We start from the raw sequence: 17,280 nt of genomic DNA, 5'->3' as shown, positions 1-17,280 counted from the left end.
TTTAATTACAATTCCATTACCACATTTCATTTTGATTCGCAGTAGGTAAATTTTTCAATTTGCGTCTAATCAAAATTATTTTAAAATAAGAATTTGAAAAATATTCCTTTTTTCAATTTTTCTGAATTTACTTTTTGTCGTGCTTTTTACGCCACACACACAAAAAAAAGTAGAAAATAAATTTTTAAATAAATTTTATTTTCAAAGAAAAATTATTTACAAAAAAGCAAATTATTTACAAACTATTTTCAAAAAATCTAGCTATATATATGTACAACAATATTTTATATTGACTTGTATTTGTAAAGATCACAAAGCAAAATATTTTCTAAGTACTTTTCTTCCTTTTAACTTTCAACTCCGTTTTTAATTCATGTTCCTCGAACTGATTTTCGATCCCTCTTGAAGCTTCCATCACTAATACAACATTAATGTTCTCGTTCAATCACAATTTGTCGCTGATTAAAAATTAATTAAAACATCGCGATTTCACGAAAAAAAAAAAAAAAAAAAGGAAAACAATTTCTTTTTTCATTTCTAAAGTAAATATATATAAATAAATAAAACTAAAAACATTAAAAAATTAATAAAATATTTTCAATAAAATTACTAAATATATTAAACTGGAATGTTAAACGTTAATAAAATTATAAAGAAATATATATTTTTTAAAGACTAGTATAAATGATAAAGTAAAATTTTTTTAATTAAAAAAAAAGTTTCCTTCGCTTTACCTGGTATAACGTTTTAAACGTTCTATAGTTTTCTCCTTTCCAAGAATCTCCATCATATCTGCAATACCTGGTCCAACCTTGAAAAAAAAGTTTAATAAATTTTTATTTATGAATAAAACAAAGATAAAATGAATCAGGTATTACTGTACGTTTTATTCTCAAAAGAAAAAAAAGTGAAAAGATGATTTTTTCCAGAAAAAGGTGACAAAAAAAAATAGACGCATGCATAAGGTTCTAAAAATTAAATTGTTAGAATTTTCATTTGATTGAATTTCATTATCTATAGAATTCACTTTTAGTCGATTTTCATTTCTTCAAATTAGTTTTTACAGAATTATAACACGAATTTCTTTTTCTACAAATTTTAAATTAAATTTAAATTTTACAGATGACATGAAGAACAGTTTTTTTGATTAAATTTTATTAATAAACAATCTAAAAAACTGTTTAAAATAAAAAATTTTAAATATTAAGTACATCCCAAGACGAGAAGAATCTATTTTTTGTTTCAAATTTATCAACTGGATCACGAGAAAATTTTTTTTTTTATCTAAAGGAGGATTCCAATGTGAGTATTTAAATTAAAATAGCCACTTTGTTCATTTTCACTATTTTTGAAAGTCAATAAATTTCATGGAGAAAAATGAAAAAATATGGGGTTTCGAAAATTATTTAAATATACATACACTGAAAATTTTGCGTTGGTCTCGAAGCTATTTTCGAAGATAAAAAGGTTTAAAATTTTCGTATTTTTAAGACTATATTGATAACGGTATAAAAAGGGTTTTTAAATCAATGTGAAGTTTATCGACACCTTTGAACTAAATTCACATTTATTTAAAACATTTTTTGCTCAAATTCTATATATGAAGTATTTTTTTTTTATTTTTTTTAATTGATAAAAATTGTGGAAGTTATAATTTTTTTTTAAACTTCACGTCTTTAGAAGCAATAAAGTGCTTTTGAAACACATTTTTCTATATAAAATTATATAAAATTTCTTCAAGTTTTCTTCAATATTTTAAAAAAATGTAGTGAAAAATAATGCAATTGCAATTAAATAAATTAAAAATATGTGTAAAAGGTTTCAAAATCGAAAAAAGGTAAAGAAAATTGAAAAAATAATGTCTGAGTTTTTTTTTTAGGGTCAGTCGGGGTAAATCCGAACGGGGGGTAAATCCGAACGCTAATTATTTCAGCTTAATTAAAATTTTTAAAAATAAGTTCGATATGAGAATTTTTACCTCAGATCCTCTTGAAGAGATTCTAAGTATTATCCCATTTTTTGTTTGTTAATTAGCAACAGCATAAACAAAGATAACGAGTATTGCAAAAAAGATTGAAAATCAAAGATGACACTCTTTCAGTATTTTGTCTCGTATTTGAAGAAAAAGAAGCTAAAAATTCATTTTATTATTTATAATTGTTTGTTATGAATACTAGAACAGAAACTATATTTGATTTTTGCCTTCTGTAAAATTTTATTAATAATATCAGACCGTTCGTATTTACCCAAGAAAATTGGAAAACTGGGGTAAATCCGAACGGTATTTTTAATAATTTTTTTTTACATCAAAGCCACACAAAATTGTTTTTATTTGATTACACTATTATTTTAACATTATAAAAGTAAATAGAAAAAAGTTTTTCTTTCTATACGTATCCTCGTTAGTAATTAATAAGCAGAAACTTAATCTCTGTTCTCTCGAAGGAGTGTTTCAATTTTTTTGCCAAATGGTTTGTTGAAAAAAGTTTTTCAGGATCTTAATAAAATTTGGTATTCTACGGTTTTTGGGGTCGCTAATTACCAATTTGAAGTCAGTTTTTCAAAATTCAAAATGGCGGACGAGAATTAAAAAATTCATTGGATTCGCTCGAAAATTGTTACTCGGGGGGTTTCAGGGTTAGCAAATTTGATCATTTTTAAAAATAAGTTTTAGGAAAGTACGCCATTTTGAATTTAAAAAATTTGACTTTTATTTTTGTATTTACATTCAATCACTCCAAAATACTTTCTGTAGCAAGTTTTGCAAAAATCCGTTATGATTTGATAAAGTTATTGAAGGTTTTAATTGTGTAATGCATTTTAATTTTTAACCTGTTTGATTTTTGTATTTATATATGATGCATTATTACATAATAGGTTTATTATCGTATTTTTTTTGAGTTTTTATATAAGTTTAACAATTGCAATACTTTAAATTTATTTTCCCTAAGATTTTTCTGAAATACAGTGGCGTTCGTATTTACCCCCATATTTTAGGAAAGTTGCAAAGTATCGAGGTAAATACGAACGCTAAGTTTCCTGCGATTGTAATTTATCAAAAATTTTTTCTACCCCATAAAATTGTTCTATGGAAGTAAAGTAACAACTTCATGCACCAGAATACCGGAAGTATTTTTTTTTTAAAGAAAAAACTTATGTTATTGTTGAAACTTACTAAAAGCGTTCGGATTTACCCCAGTTGACCCTATATAAAATTACCAACCTTCAGTCCACTAAGTAGAGATCGAAGTGTTTTCATAAATTCAGGATATGAAACACCATTATTTTTCGACAATTCTCTTATAAATGATAAAATAACATCTTTCTCAATATTATCATCCTTAGAATCTGCTAATTTTTCAATTAAAACCTGCACCATTTCTGTTAATAAAATCAATAATGTAAAATATTTAAATACATTATTATTATTATTATTATTCTAAATTCATTTTTTTCTAAAGCTGTAGTTGAAAAAAGAAAATAAACATACCAATATGTTTCGAATCTTTTGAAATTTGAGTCAAAGGCGGAATAATCCACAAAAATGACAAATCCGATGAAACTAAATCTGTTAATTTTGTTATTCTATTTTTTGCCCATTTCAAAGTGGAAAGTATATTTTCATCGTCCAATTTTAAACTGCCATCTTGTTTTCTAAAGATTAAAATTATTATTAAATAAAAAAAAAAGAAAAAAAAAATTTTAATTTTGACACAAAATAATATATTATACCTCTCGGGAAAAGTCTCCTGCACCATATTAACAATACTGGAAATAAAAATTCTATTATTTTTTTCATTTTCTAATAAACTTGATAATTCGAGTTGATTAAATTCTTGCAATTTCACAGGATTTAGTTTTGAAGAGTTTGGCTTTATTTTTTTAACAGCAAACTGAAAATAATTTAATTTTTATATATAATTATATAAATATCGAGAAGTTGAATAAAAAAATTTAAAAAAAAAAAAATTACCTGGTTTATTAAATCCTCATAATTATAACATTCTTGTGTTCCTTGTTCTCTTTTAAATCCACCGCCTGTTGTTGTTATATAATTTATTAAAGCTACCGGAAATATTCCATTTTGTCTATAATATTCAACACGTATATTATCTTGTCGTTTGGAAAGTTTTGATCCATCAGAATTTAAAATTAAAGGTAAATGTCCAAAATGTGGAGGTGTCCAACCAAAAGCTCTAAAAAATTTCAATATTGTACACATTTTTATCAAAAATTTAAATTAAAATAAATTTACACTTTTTCTTCCAATAAATAGTGCCTGAAATTCTGAACGTTCAAATGAACGAAAAATTTATTTACTACTTTTTTAACTTCAAAGTTTATTACAAAATTTTTGCATTTAAAAATACATTAATAATAATTAATTAAATTTTTCCTGTAATTTTTTATTTTTTATTGTCGTAGTAATTTAAAAAAAAAATTTATAAATCCCAAAAAATGATTTTGTTCATTTGAACGTTTAGAATTTCAGGCACTTAATAATTGAAATGAAAATTATAATTAATTTAATTTTCTAAAATAATGAAAAAAGTTTATGGGCGATTCCACGAAATATACTTTTAAATTTGGATAAATTTTTTTTTCGTTCTTTACAGAAAAAATGGAATAAGTTGTATTTATTTTTTTATAAGTGCCCAAATTTTCGAGTTATGAATTTTTAAAAATCTGGGTTTTTCGGGGTTTTTAAAAAGCAGGTATATTTTCAATGTCTAACTCTAAAGTATTAAATAGGAATTTAATACTTATTATTAAATAATAATAATTATTTAATGTTGTCCAGAGAATAAAAAGGTTTCAGTTTTTCTTCGACTTTCAAAATAATATGTTAACGAGAAAATTAAAAAAAAATTTTTTATATAAAAAATAACAATGTTTTATGATCAAATTAATTTTTTTCTAACTATGGATCCGATTTTTTATAATTTTTTTTTTTTATTTTTACATACCTGGAAGTACTAGGAAGATTCTCCAAAATGTTTTGTTGTGGGCCTGATCCTTTTTGTTTAAAACAATTTTTTTTTAAATTTGCTTTTTGAAAGTTTTCAAAATAAAAAGGTTTTTTATTCACTAGGATCCTTCACTTCAATCATAGAAAAGCAAATTAAAATACATTTAAAAAAATAAATAAATAAAAAACGAATAAAAAACTGTTTTTTAAAAATTATTTAAGGAAGAATAATTATCTCTTACTTCTTAGTACTTTCAGGTATGAAAAATAAAAAAAAAAAAGGTAAAAAAATCGAGTCGTTTGAAAAAAAATAATTTGTTTACAAACAATTGTCATTTGTTATATGAAAATGCAAAAAAAAATTTTCTCATTAAAATATTTCGAAAGTCGAAGAAAAACTGTAACTTTTTTTCCTCTTGGCAAAATTAAATAATTATCTTTATATAATTATTAACAGTTATTAAATAAATAATATTAAATCTTAATTTAATACTTTTAGAATTAGATATCATTGAAAATAGTAAATCTACTTTTTTAAAAAATTTCGAAAAATCCAAATTTTTAAAAATTCGTAACTCGAAAATTATATTTATCCGAATTTAAATGGTCATAGGTTAATTTCACGTGGAATTGCTCATATAATTTTAAAGTAATAAAAATAAAAAATTTGTAAAAAAAAAAAAATAATAAACGAACTTGTAGAGCAACAAGTGCTTTTGAGTGGAAATCTGCCATTCAACGCCTCTGAGGACGTGTGAAATTCTCATATAATGATCGTCGACTATATTTGCAAAATGATAAGTGGGATATCCATCAGTTTTCATAATCACAGGATCACCTTCAGTGGAAGCGTCAAAAGTTATATCTCCATATACTAAATCTTTAAAAGGACTTGGTGTTGGTGAAAGCTATTTACCAAAAAATAAATAAATAAAAAAAACAAAATAGTTACTATAAAATCAAGTTCTTCTATAGGAAATTTTTTTTTTTTTTTTGTAAACTTTCATGAAAAGGGATTAAAAAAATACTAAATACCTTAAATCTAATACAGTAAGCTTCTTCCATATCTATTTTTTCTTTAACCTTATCTTTACTCAAATTTCGGCATCTATTGTCATATTTAGGCATTTCACCAAGTCGATTTGCTTCACGTTTTATTAATTCTAATCTTCGATCTGTACAGAAACAATGGTACGCTGATCCATTATCCAAAAGTTTCTTGACATTTTCTCTGTAATATAAATTTAAAAGATCCATCTCAATATCCCGCATAATATATTAATTACAAAATTTTCATTTGAAAAAATTTCACAATGAATTGAATTTTCATTTCTTTGAATTAGAAAAAAATTTCAATTTCCTTGACATTTTTCTGGTAATAAAAAATTTTTCCTAACAAAAATTGGCATAAAAAATTTAATAAATTATAAAAAAATCTAATAATTTGAAGTTTAAAAAATGCAATTTTTTTACTATAATTCAGTCTTTTCACATTTTTCTTGAAAATAGGTGAATAGGGGAATTATTTACCGAAAATAATTGATAAAAAAAACTATGATAATTAAAACCAATTAACGTGCAAAATAATTAATTTTGTTCTTATGGAAATTTTTCATAAATGATTGAAGATATTATGTAATAGTTAAAAATTTAGGTAAATTAATTTTTTTTTTTATTTTTATTTGTAACAAAATATCGATCCAAAATAACAACTTTTGGATAAATTGAACTTCAGATAATTTGAAACTTAAATAAATAAAAATTGGGATAAATTAAAATTCAAATAATTTGAAATTTAAATCAATTAAAATTTAAACAAATTCAAATTTGGTTAAATTGAATTTTGGATTTGATTGAATTAATTAGAACTAGAATGAATTTAAATTTAGATCAATTTTTAATTTAATCAAATTTTAATCAATAAATGCTTCAATTTTCAATAAATTAAAAACAAGAAGTATTGGAATCTTGTTTTTAGATTTAAATGAAAGCTTGGGTCTTAAAGAACAATTTCACCAAAGGAAAAATTTAAAGGTATTACGCTAAGTTTAAAATTCATTTTTTCATTTGCGTTTAATTTTATCACTTATTATTATTTGATTAACACCATGCGTATAATCTTAGCACTGTGAAAAATTGATAAACAAATGAATTTGACTGCCTTGAAATTTAAAAATATTTTATATGATTTCCAGGTTACCTATCGATTATTTATTATCATTAAATTAAATAATTAGTGATAAACTTAAATAAATTTTGTTATTTATTTAAATATTTATTTATCCCCTTGATTGATTAAAATTAAATTTTTAATTATAGAGAAAATATTTTGTCATCATCGAAAGTATAAAATTATAAAATTTTCTATTTTGCTTATTATTACAATATTCCATAGTATTGAAGAATAATAATTGTGCTAAGTGATGTTATATAAATCTCGAAACAAAAACAGTGTAAATAAAAAAAAAATTGCTAATTCATATTAAATTATATTTTATAATCCGATATTTTAAGAAAATAATTTAAAAAAAATTTTAATTCATAAGTATTCTGAAAATTATATAAAACATTTTCAAATTTCATAACGTAATTACTTTAATTTTTCTTTATGATTCAAGTTTTCATTTGAATCTAAGAATGAGATTTTAGCATCTATTGTTTTTAATTTATTCAAATTTAAATATGGCAAAAAAAACCCGCTTTTTTGACTTTTTAACACTAATTTTCTTAAAAAGTAGACATGCTAGAGCATTTTTCTTTGCAGATTCGTAATTAACGAGATAAAATCTATCGAAACTGACCAGAATCATCCCGGGGACAGAAAAAAAAAGTTAATTTATATTTTCTAAAAGAAAAGTTCTAGTAATTTAAATATTTTAAGGTATAATATGTATTACAAAATTATACTTTTTAGAAATCACCAATTTTGAAAAGTATCAATTTTTGTATTTTAGTTTTTAATTCAAAAATTGTTATTTTCTTTGATAAAAATATAAATATTTTACTTTGATGTTTTTATTATTAAATTTATCGTTTTAAATATTTATATTAAAAAATGTGAAATATGAAATAAACTTTTGAAAAATGTAATGTAAGTAAAAAGAAATTTGATGTAAATCAAAAAAATCAGATTAAAATCGAAAAATCGGATTTTTAAAAAATTGGTTTTTGAAAAATCATAATTTTTATCATCTCTGAAAAACATTAAAATCTAACAAATATATGTGGCGGTCCACGCTATTCCAACATATTATCGACTTGGACATTTTTGATTTCGCTCAAATTTTTTTACCTTTTTTTACTCATTGAAAAAGAGCTTCCTGATTTTTTTCAAATTTTTCAAAAAAATTTTTTTTTTGAAAGCTCATAACTTTTTAATAAATGCTCCAATTTTAATTTTTTTTTTCAAATTAACTTTTCAAAACTTTCATGCAAAAAATTAAAAAAAAATTATTAACCTTATTTTTTGTAATTTCAAGATAAAAATCTTATTTTTAAAAGTGTTTGTATATTTTGATTTTTTTCAAAAAATTTTCAAAAAAAACTACTTCTTATAACACAAATTTTAAGCCTAGTGTCCGGTCGTGGGAAAACAATTTTTAATATTTTTTTTCAAATTTTTCAAAATTTTTAAACATTTGTTTTTTACTCAAATATGATTTCTAATGTTTCAGTAAAAGAGTTAATTAATAAAAACTTATAAATGAAGGTAATTATAATAATAAACTTGTATTTGGAACTAAAATTTTGATCTTTTTTTTTTAATCCAATTTTTTGACGTTTAAATATTTTGCAAGAATAATTCTCATTTGAGCTGGAAAATATCCGCATAGTTAAAGATCCATCTTTATTTGGGATTGCACAATGAAATTGTTGTGTACCCTGAATAGTTTTTGCCTTTGTATATCGAAGATTAAGAACTTCGGTTGCCTCGTTGTAATCTTCGAATGAGGAAAATTTGAAATCAATATTTTGGAAACTACTCGAATTTTTAGCCCATTCATATAGTTCCTGTGAAGTTGGAATTTTTTTTATAAAATTACAACTGAAGACTTGTCCGTGCTGCTGCTCGTTTTACGGTACCTCCGACACCATCCCAAGGCCCTTTGCCATGATAACTCGCGAAAAAGTGCCATTCAGCATATATTTTAAAATCCTCTTCATAATAATAAAGATAAACAAAATTTTTGAAATTTTTAAATTGTTGCGGGGCTCCATCCGAAAAATACACAATTTGAAAAAAAATTAAAATTGGTGCATTTATCAAAAAGTTATGAGCTTTAAAAAAAAAAATTTTTTGAAAAATTTATATCTCGAAAACGGCTTTATAAAAAAATTTGAAAAAAATCAGGAAGATCTTTTTTAATGAGTAAAAAAAGGTAAAAAAAATTTGAGCGAAATCAAAAATGTCCAAGTCGATGATATGTTGGAATGGCGTGGACCGCCCCATACGTCCGAGAAGTTGGCAACGCCATTTCATTTTTTCAAAAAATCAATTTTTGTGCTAAATTTTGCTAATTTTGTGCTAATTTGTGCTGCAAAAATTTTTTTGAAAAAATTAAAAATAGGGGTCAAAAATTTAAAAAAACAGTTTTTGGCAAAAAATTTATGATTCACTTTTATTCTAAACAAATCATTTGTCCAGTTATAATGTAACAACAATACAATCTACCAAAAAAATTAAAAAAATTTTTTTTTTTTTAAATACAAAAATTTAATATTCAAAATTAAAATTTTTAACCATAAAACGGAAAAAATATCAATATTTACGAAAATAAATTTTCCTGCTATATTCTGCAAGACAAGCACAAAAATAATCTCTAAAAACATTTTTGAAAAACTGTGTTTAATTAAAAGAAATTGCAATTTTATTACTCAAAATTAACATTTTTAACCCTAAAATGGGTAAATATCAAAATTTCTCAAAATCAATTTCTGTGCTGTATTCTACAATACTAGCACAAAAATAATCGCAAAAATATTTTTAAAAAACTGAGTTCAATTAAAAGAAATTGCAATTTTATTACTCAAAATTAACATTTTTAACCCTAAAATGGGCAAATATCAAAATTTTTGAAAATCAATTTTTGTGCTGTATTCTACAATAGTAGCACAAAAATAATCTCAAAAAACATTTTTAAAAAACTGAGTTTAATTAAAAGAAATTGCAATTTTATTACTCAAAATTAACATTTTTAACCCTAAAATGGGTAAATATCAAAATTTCTCAAAATCAATTTCTGTGCTGTATTCTACAATACTAGCACAAAAATAATCGCAAAAATATTTTTAAAAAACTGAGTTCAATTAAAAGAAATTGCAATTTTATTAATAAAAATTAAGATTTTTAACCCTAAAACGGGCAATTATCAAAATTTTGAAAAATCAATTTCTGTGCTGTATTCTACAATACGAGCACAAAAATAACCTCTAAAAATATTTTTAAAAAATTGTAATTTCGTTTAATTTTACCCACATAGCACGACTTCTTGCTGTGAGGTTACTGTAAGAATATCTGTAGGGTTTGTAATGTTAGCGTGTAAGCGTGCAGTAAACTTGAGGTCATCTTAAAACTTCCGCCTTACAGTAAGCTTACACAGTAAAGCTAGGTAAGCTTACACAGTAAGGTCGTGGTAAGTTTACATGGTAAGGTTGTTGTAAGCTTCCCGTAAGGTTACTGTAAAGTTACTGTTAATATAAAGTAATATGAAAATATATTAAAAATAATTATATTATAATATATACTATATATTATAAATTTTTTTGTATAAAAAATGATATATTTGGTAAAGTACTTTATAAACCCCAATAGGGTTTGTCAAATAAAAGTTACTGCGCAGCCGTATGTGCCATAGAACACTACTGCGCATAAATATTAATAAATTTTATTTATTAACAACATTCTATGTTTATAGTAACCTTACATCAACCTTACAGTAACCTTAAAGGAAGCTTACAACTATCTTACCGTGTAAGCTTACCACAACTTTACCATGTAAACTTACCACGACCATACTGTGTAAGCTTACCTTAGCTTTACTGTGTAAGCTTACTGTAAGGCGGAAGTTTTAAGATGACCTCAAGTTTACCGCAGGCTTACACAGTAACCTTACAAATCCTACAGATATCGTTACAGTAACCTCCCAGCAAGAAGTCGTGATATGTGTGTACAGTTTTTCTAAAATATTTTTATAGGTCATTTTTGTTCAAAAAAATTGATTTTCAAAAGTTTTGATATTACCCCTCTTTAGAGTTAAAAATTTTATAAATTATATTTATAGATTTAAAATCTTAATTTTGAGTAATAAAATTGCAATTTCTTTAAATTAAACACAGTTTTTCAAAAATTTTTTTTGAGATTATTTTTGTGCTAGTATTGTAGAATACAGCACAGAAATTGATTTTGAGAAATTTTGATATTTACCCATTTTAGGGTTAAAAATGTTAATTTTGAGTAATAAAATTGCAATTTCTTTTAATTAAACTCAGTTTTTTAAAAATATTTTTGCGATTATTTTTGTGCTAGTATTGTAGAATACAGCACAGAAATTGATTTTGAGAAATTTTGATATTTACCCATTTTAGGGTTAAAAATGTTAATTTTGAGTAATAAAATTGCAATTTCTTTTAATTAAACTCAGTTTTTTAAAAATATTTTTGCGATTATTTTTGTGCTAGTATTGTAGAATACAGCACAGAAATTGATTTTGAGAAATTTTGATATTTACCCATTTTAGGGTTAAAAATGTTAATTTTGAGTAATAAAATTGCAATTTCTTTTAATTAAACTCAGTTTTTTAAAAATGTTTTTTGAGATTATTTTTGTGCTAGTATTGTAGAATACAGCACAAAAATTGATTTTCAAAAATTTTGATATTTGCCCATTTTAGGGTTAAAAATGTTAATTTTGAGTAATAAAATTGCAATTTCTTTTAATTGAACTCAGTTTTTTAAAAATATTTTTAGAGGTTATTTTTGTGCTCGTATTGTAGAATACAGCACAGAAATTGATTTTTCAAAATTTTGATAATTGCCCGTTTTAGGATTAAAAATCTTAATTTTTATTAATAAAATTGCAATTTTTTTGAATTAAACACAGTTTTTCAAAAAATTTTTTTGAGATTATTTTTGTGCTAGTATTGTAGAATACAGCACAGAAATTGATTTTGAGAAATTTTGATATTTACCCATTTTAGGGTTAAAAATGTTAATTTTGAGTAATAAAATTGCAATTTCTTTTAATTAAACTCAGTTTTTTAAAAATATTTTTGCGATTATTTTTGTGCTAGTATTGTAGAATACAGCACAGAAATTGATTTTGAGAAATTTTGATATTTACCCATTTTAGGGTTAAAAATGTTAATTTTGAGTAATAAAATTGCAATTTCTTTTAATTAAACTCAGTTTTTTAAAAATATTTTTGCGATTATTTTTGTGCTAGTATTGTAGAATACAGCACAGAAATTGATTTTGAGAAATTTTGATATTTACCCATTTTAGGGTTAAAAATGTTAATTTTGAGTAATAAAATTGCAATTTCTTTTAATTAAACTCAGTTTTTTAAAAATGTTTTTTGAGATTATTTTTGTGCTAGTATTGTAGAATACAGCACAAAAATTGATTTTCAAAAATTTTGATATTTGCCCATTTTAGGGTTAAAAATGTTAATTTTGAGTAATAAAATTGCAATTTCTTTTAATTGAACTCAGTTTTTTAAAAATATTTTTAGAGGTTATTTTTGTGCTCGTATTGTAGAATACAGCACAGAAATTGATTTTTCAAAATTTTGATAATTGCCCGTTTTAGGATTAAAAATCTTAATTTTTATTAATAAAATTGCAATTTTTTTGAATTAAACACAGTTTTTCAAAAAATTTTTTTGAGATTATTTTTGTGCTAGTATTGTAGAATACAGCACAGAAATTGATTTTGGGAAATTTTGATATTTACCCATTTTAGGGTTAAAAATGTTTATTTTGAGTAATAAAATTGCAATTTCTTTTAATTAAACTCAGTTTTTTAAAAATGTTTTTAGAGATTATTTTTGTGCTTGTCTTGCAGAATATAGCAGGAAAATTTATTTTCGTAAATATTGATATTTTTTCCGTTTTATGGTTAAAAATTTTAATTTTGAATATTAAATTTTTGTATTTAAAAAAAAAAAAATTTTTTTTAATTTTTTTGTAGATTGTATTGTTGTTACATTATAACTGGACAAATGATTTGTTTAGAATAAAAGTGAATCATAATTTTTTTGCCAAAAACTGTTTTTTTAAATTTTTGACCCCTATTTTTAATTTTTTCAAAAAAATTTTTGCAGCACAAATTAGCACAAAATTAGCAAAATTTAGCACAAAAATTGATTTTTTGAAAAAATGAAATGGCGTTGCCAACTTCTCGAACGTCCGCCCCATATATATATATATATATATAAATTGAATGCATCGATTACTGATAGATTTCCAATCGTCTTGATTGAATATACGGTCCTGATGGACCACCTCTAATCGGATCTTCATCTGGAATAATTCCTGCCCACAATAAATCATCGTGCAATTGTTCCATTGCACCAGGAACTACTCTCGTTTGATCTGTGTCCTCGATTCGTAAAATAAACGAACCATTATATTTACGAGCGTACAAATAATTGTATAATGCTGTTCGTAAACCTCCAAGATGCAAAAATCCTATTTTAAATATAAACAAATATTTTCTTAAAATTCTTTTAATTTTCAAAACAAAAAATTACTTTTTAAATATAACGACACAAGGTCAAAAAATATTATTTTCATTTACGAAAAAGAAATTAAATTTCTATAATCTATTTATAGTTTTTATTTTTTCACTTAAAACTCTTGAATATGTAAAAAAATTAAAAAAAAATAAGATTTTTTTTTTGCGCGCAAAAATCGAATGAAAAATTATTCAAAAAACGGTATAGAAATAAAATAATAATTTTACCTGTTGGACTTGGAGCAAAACGTACGCGTACTGGTTGTTTCTTGTAAAATCTCTTTTGAATCAATTGAATATTAAATAGTTTACGCATTTTATCAAAATTTAAAAATTCACCTTTAATAGTGCGTTGTACAAAACGCAGATAACATAACCTTATATTAAGATATATATATTGACAATAATGAGAATTATGAAAAGAACATAGTAAAAGATGTTTCTGTAAAAGTGTGTTGAATAAAATTAGTTCATTTCCTTGTATTGTTTAACTTGTTTAATAGTATTGTTCAACTTTTTATTGAAATAATTCACTTGTAAATATGTACTCATTGAAGAACACGTGCGAATGCAGCTTCAAAACGATCAGCTGACTGCGACTTTGGTCTGCTCTCACACGCTGTATTGTTACTGTGACGTCATGAATTCAAAATTTTAACTTTTCATTATATTCAACTCAATTAGTATACAAACAGCATTTTTAACACATATGATAGATGTTAAATAATTACAAATTAATGAATAATTGTTCATTTTTTCTTATTCATTTACTTATTATTAATCATTTAATATTGTTTTTTTTTTTACAATTTCACCCCTGACCAAACCAGGGAGGAATGAGGTAGGATGCAGGGTCGAAATCGATCCTCATTCCGCCAAAACAAGTCGCATATGCACGCGCATTAAGGTTCAGGCAAAAATAATCCTTATTGTAATTGACAACGTTCTCCCTTTTCTCGCGAGTTTCCTCTCTAGATGTTATTTCTGAAAATTTGTTTTTCTAACCACAATTGTCTTGTTTCGTCAATGCTATAAGAAACAATTAAATTGTAACGAATAAACCAGATAAGTATAATCTGACCTGGAATTCATCGCTGAAGACGAATATCGTTTAATTTTGTCAATTTATTAAGTTTTCATGAAAATATTTACGTTTTTCTTAAAAGTATTATTGGTGGGGGTCGAGGTGGCGAAATATTGTAAAATTCATTTTTATGTTTGCATTTTTAGTTCTATTGTGTGAAAATATGAAAAAGAGTAAAGCCGACTAAACAAGCGACTCAAGTAGCCATATCATAGTTATGTTCACGGGGGGAAATATAAAATATAAGTTTTATTTTCATTTTATTTTAAGGAGGTTCAAACTTCAACCCATTAACATAACTACAAATATATTCAAAATTTATTACACCCAAATTCGACAAATCCAATTGTACAATTTTGGAAAAAAATTATTTTTTGAGTTAAAATTTATTTTTAAATAATAATTAATAAACATTTTGTATTTTTTATTAAAAGTTAGTGAACAATTATAATTTTAACTCAATTTTTATAAACAATTGCTCATTTTTCTCTTTAAAAGATTCTCTACAATTCTGATTTTGTGTTTTTGTTAATAATAATGGTTTGTTTAAAAAATATAAAAAATAAAAATTTTATTTGTTTATTAACTTTTGATCAAAATATTTTTAATAAAATTCAACAAACAGAATTGTAGAAAATCTTTTAAAGAGCAAAATGAGCTATTGTAGTTTATTTAATATTTAATTAATTAATATTTTTCAAGCATATTCTTATACAGAATTAGATTGCGCATCTTTTTTTCTTAATAAGAAATTTTCCATCTTTTTCCGCGTTTTCGAAATACTTATAAGAGAAAAACTGTTTTTTTAAAAAAGAAAATTTTCATTGTTTTTTTGACTTCAACTCGCGAAAGCTCAGACAATTTTACGAATTTCTTAATGAAACAAAAACGAAAATACGTGTTACTATATTCTACGAGAGACTAAAAAAAAAGTTGTTTTGTTTAAAAATAAAAAAGTTATTAATTTTTTAATGAAACATTTCAAAATTCATGAACTGCAATTTTCACCCTGTGAGGTATTTTCGTAAATTTTCACCAGCAACAAACTTACAGTGAGAAAGTTGTTCATTAAGGGCCAAAGAAGTTTTCTGGAAAGTTACAATGCAATTGAACAATTAATAACAAAATGGCGAATGTTTAAACTTTAAAGTTGCGCGAGCGGCTGAACGTTTGGCATGTGTTTGCTACGTAATCGAGCTTATTATGGAGGTTCTACAATAGGTGCAAAAGCCAAGTACAAGTGCAAGTCCATATGCAAATCCCATGAGTGCAAGAGAGATAGATAGACTACCTATCCCCTTCGCACTCATGAGATTGCCACTTGGACTTGGACTTGTACTTGGCTTTTGCACCTATTCTGGAACCACCTTTAGGCCCTCTCCAGAATGGAGCTAAATGCAACGCAAACGCGACGCATCCCCATTTGCTTAGGTCCATTCCACAATAGCTAAACGCAAAGTTAAAGCGCACGCAAAGATGACGCGCGCGTTGGTTTGGTTGGTTAGAACCAAATATAAAAAATAAAAATTTTATTTGTTTATTAACTTTTGATCAAAATATTTTTAATAAAATTCAACAAACAGAATTGTAGAAAATCTTTCAAAGAGCAAAATGAGCTATTGTTTGTAAGAATTGCATAAAAATTACAATTGTTCACTAATTTTTTAAGAAAAAAAACAAAATATTTATTAATTATTATTTAACAACAAATTTTAACTCAAAATAATTTTTTTCTAAAATTGTACAATTGGATCTGTCGAATTTGGGTGTAATAAATTTTAAATATATTTTTAGTTCTGTTAAAAACTACTTTTTAGTTTGAGGTTATGTTAATGGGTTGAACCTTCTTCAGTCCATGTGGAAAATACCCACGTGACCCCCATGCAAAAAAACATGGTATCGTATTTCCAAGTTTTCTCTAAAGTGGTAAAGAATTTTTGGTTGAAATTTGGAAAATATGATAGAGGAAATGGTATTTTCCTTTATTAAGAAATTATCTATTATTTTCAAATAACAGAAACAAAGAAGTCTTTCAAATAAAGAAGCAAAATATACACCCAACAGCGCCAGACATGTAGTCGGTTTACTTATGCGAACTGGCGATAAGTCAAAATCCCTACAGTACAATGTGAGTGCATCGAAAAAATTAAGATGGCCGCAAGTCAAATCATAAAATAATGGTTTCTGTTTTGATAAGTTCAGTCAATCCCTGTAACCACCTTAATGTGTGATACAAATTCTTTTAAATCTAATTTCAATTCAACCAAAATTCATCGATATAAAATTTTTTTTTAATGTGAAATCCACTTTATAAAACTTTGCTGAATAGAAATTCAATAATTTAAGATTTGACGCCGCAGAAATTCTTATAAGTTAAATGTGAGGAATATTCATAGGTCCCACTAATTTTTTCAAATAATTCATTGTTTTATTTAAAAAAATTTGATTTTTTTCGTTTAAATTAATTATTTGTTTGATCGAAATATTTTTAATA

The 17,280-nt window shown here is 24.2% G+C and overlaps 1 protein-coding gene across 2 annotated transcripts; it reads right to left on the bottom strand.

Annotated features, from left to right (window-relative positions):
* Window positions 1-177: 177 nt before the first annotated feature.
* On the bottom strand, window positions 178-14,315 carry LOC127283783 (probable glutamate--tRNA ligase, mitochondrial). Of its 2 annotated transcripts, none has more exons than XM_051308877.1 (10): window positions 13,931-14,315; window positions 13,422-13,656; window positions 6,005-6,200; window positions 5,666-5,877; window positions 3,974-4,196; window positions 3,733-3,893; window positions 3,491-3,654; window positions 3,224-3,381; window positions 735-811; window positions 178-458 (listed from the first exon to the last, which is right to left on the bottom strand). In XM_051308877.1, exons 1-10 carry the CDS (start codon window positions 14,016-14,018, stop codon window positions 446-448), a joined length of 1,527 nt encoding a protein of 508 aa, XP_051164834.1. In that variant the 5' UTR covers window positions 14,019-14,315; the 3' UTR covers window positions 178-445. The 2 variants fall into 2 exon arrangements, with proteins under 2 accessions (XP_051164834.1, XP_051164833.1); XM_051308876.1 differs by having other exon boundaries at window positions 178-417; window positions 13,931-14,314.
* Window positions 14,316-17,280: the final 2,965 nt, after the last annotated feature.

This window comes from Leptopilina boulardi, unplaced genomic scaffold (assembly GCF_019393585.1).
Source record: "Leptopilina boulardi isolate dan_hultmark-lab unplaced genomic scaffold, ZJU_Lbou_2.1 LbouV2_310, whole genome shotgun sequence".
NCBI lineage: Eukaryota > Metazoa > Arthropoda > Insecta > Hymenoptera > Figitidae > Leptopilina > Leptopilina boulardi.
The sequence above is the reverse complement of the archived record's forward strand: the minus strand, read 5'-3'. Positions and strand labels throughout refer to the sequence as shown.

What these genes read in the sequence shown, in the direction of transcription:
- LOC127283783 (XM_051308876.1), bottom strand. Translation starts at nt 14,018, where the DNA reads ATGCGTAAACTATTTAATATTCAATTGATTCAAAAGAGATTTTACAAG. An exon ending in AAGCACTTGTTGCTCTACAA is followed by an intron (nt 4,197 to 5,665) that starts GTTCGTTTATTA and finishes GAAATTTTTTAG; the next exon opens with AGCTTTTGGTTGGACACCTC. An exon ending in CAGGAGACTTTTCCCGAGAG is followed by an intron (nt 3,655 to 3,732) that starts GTATAATATATT and finishes TTTAATCTTTAG; the next exon opens with AAAACAAGATGGCAGTTTAA.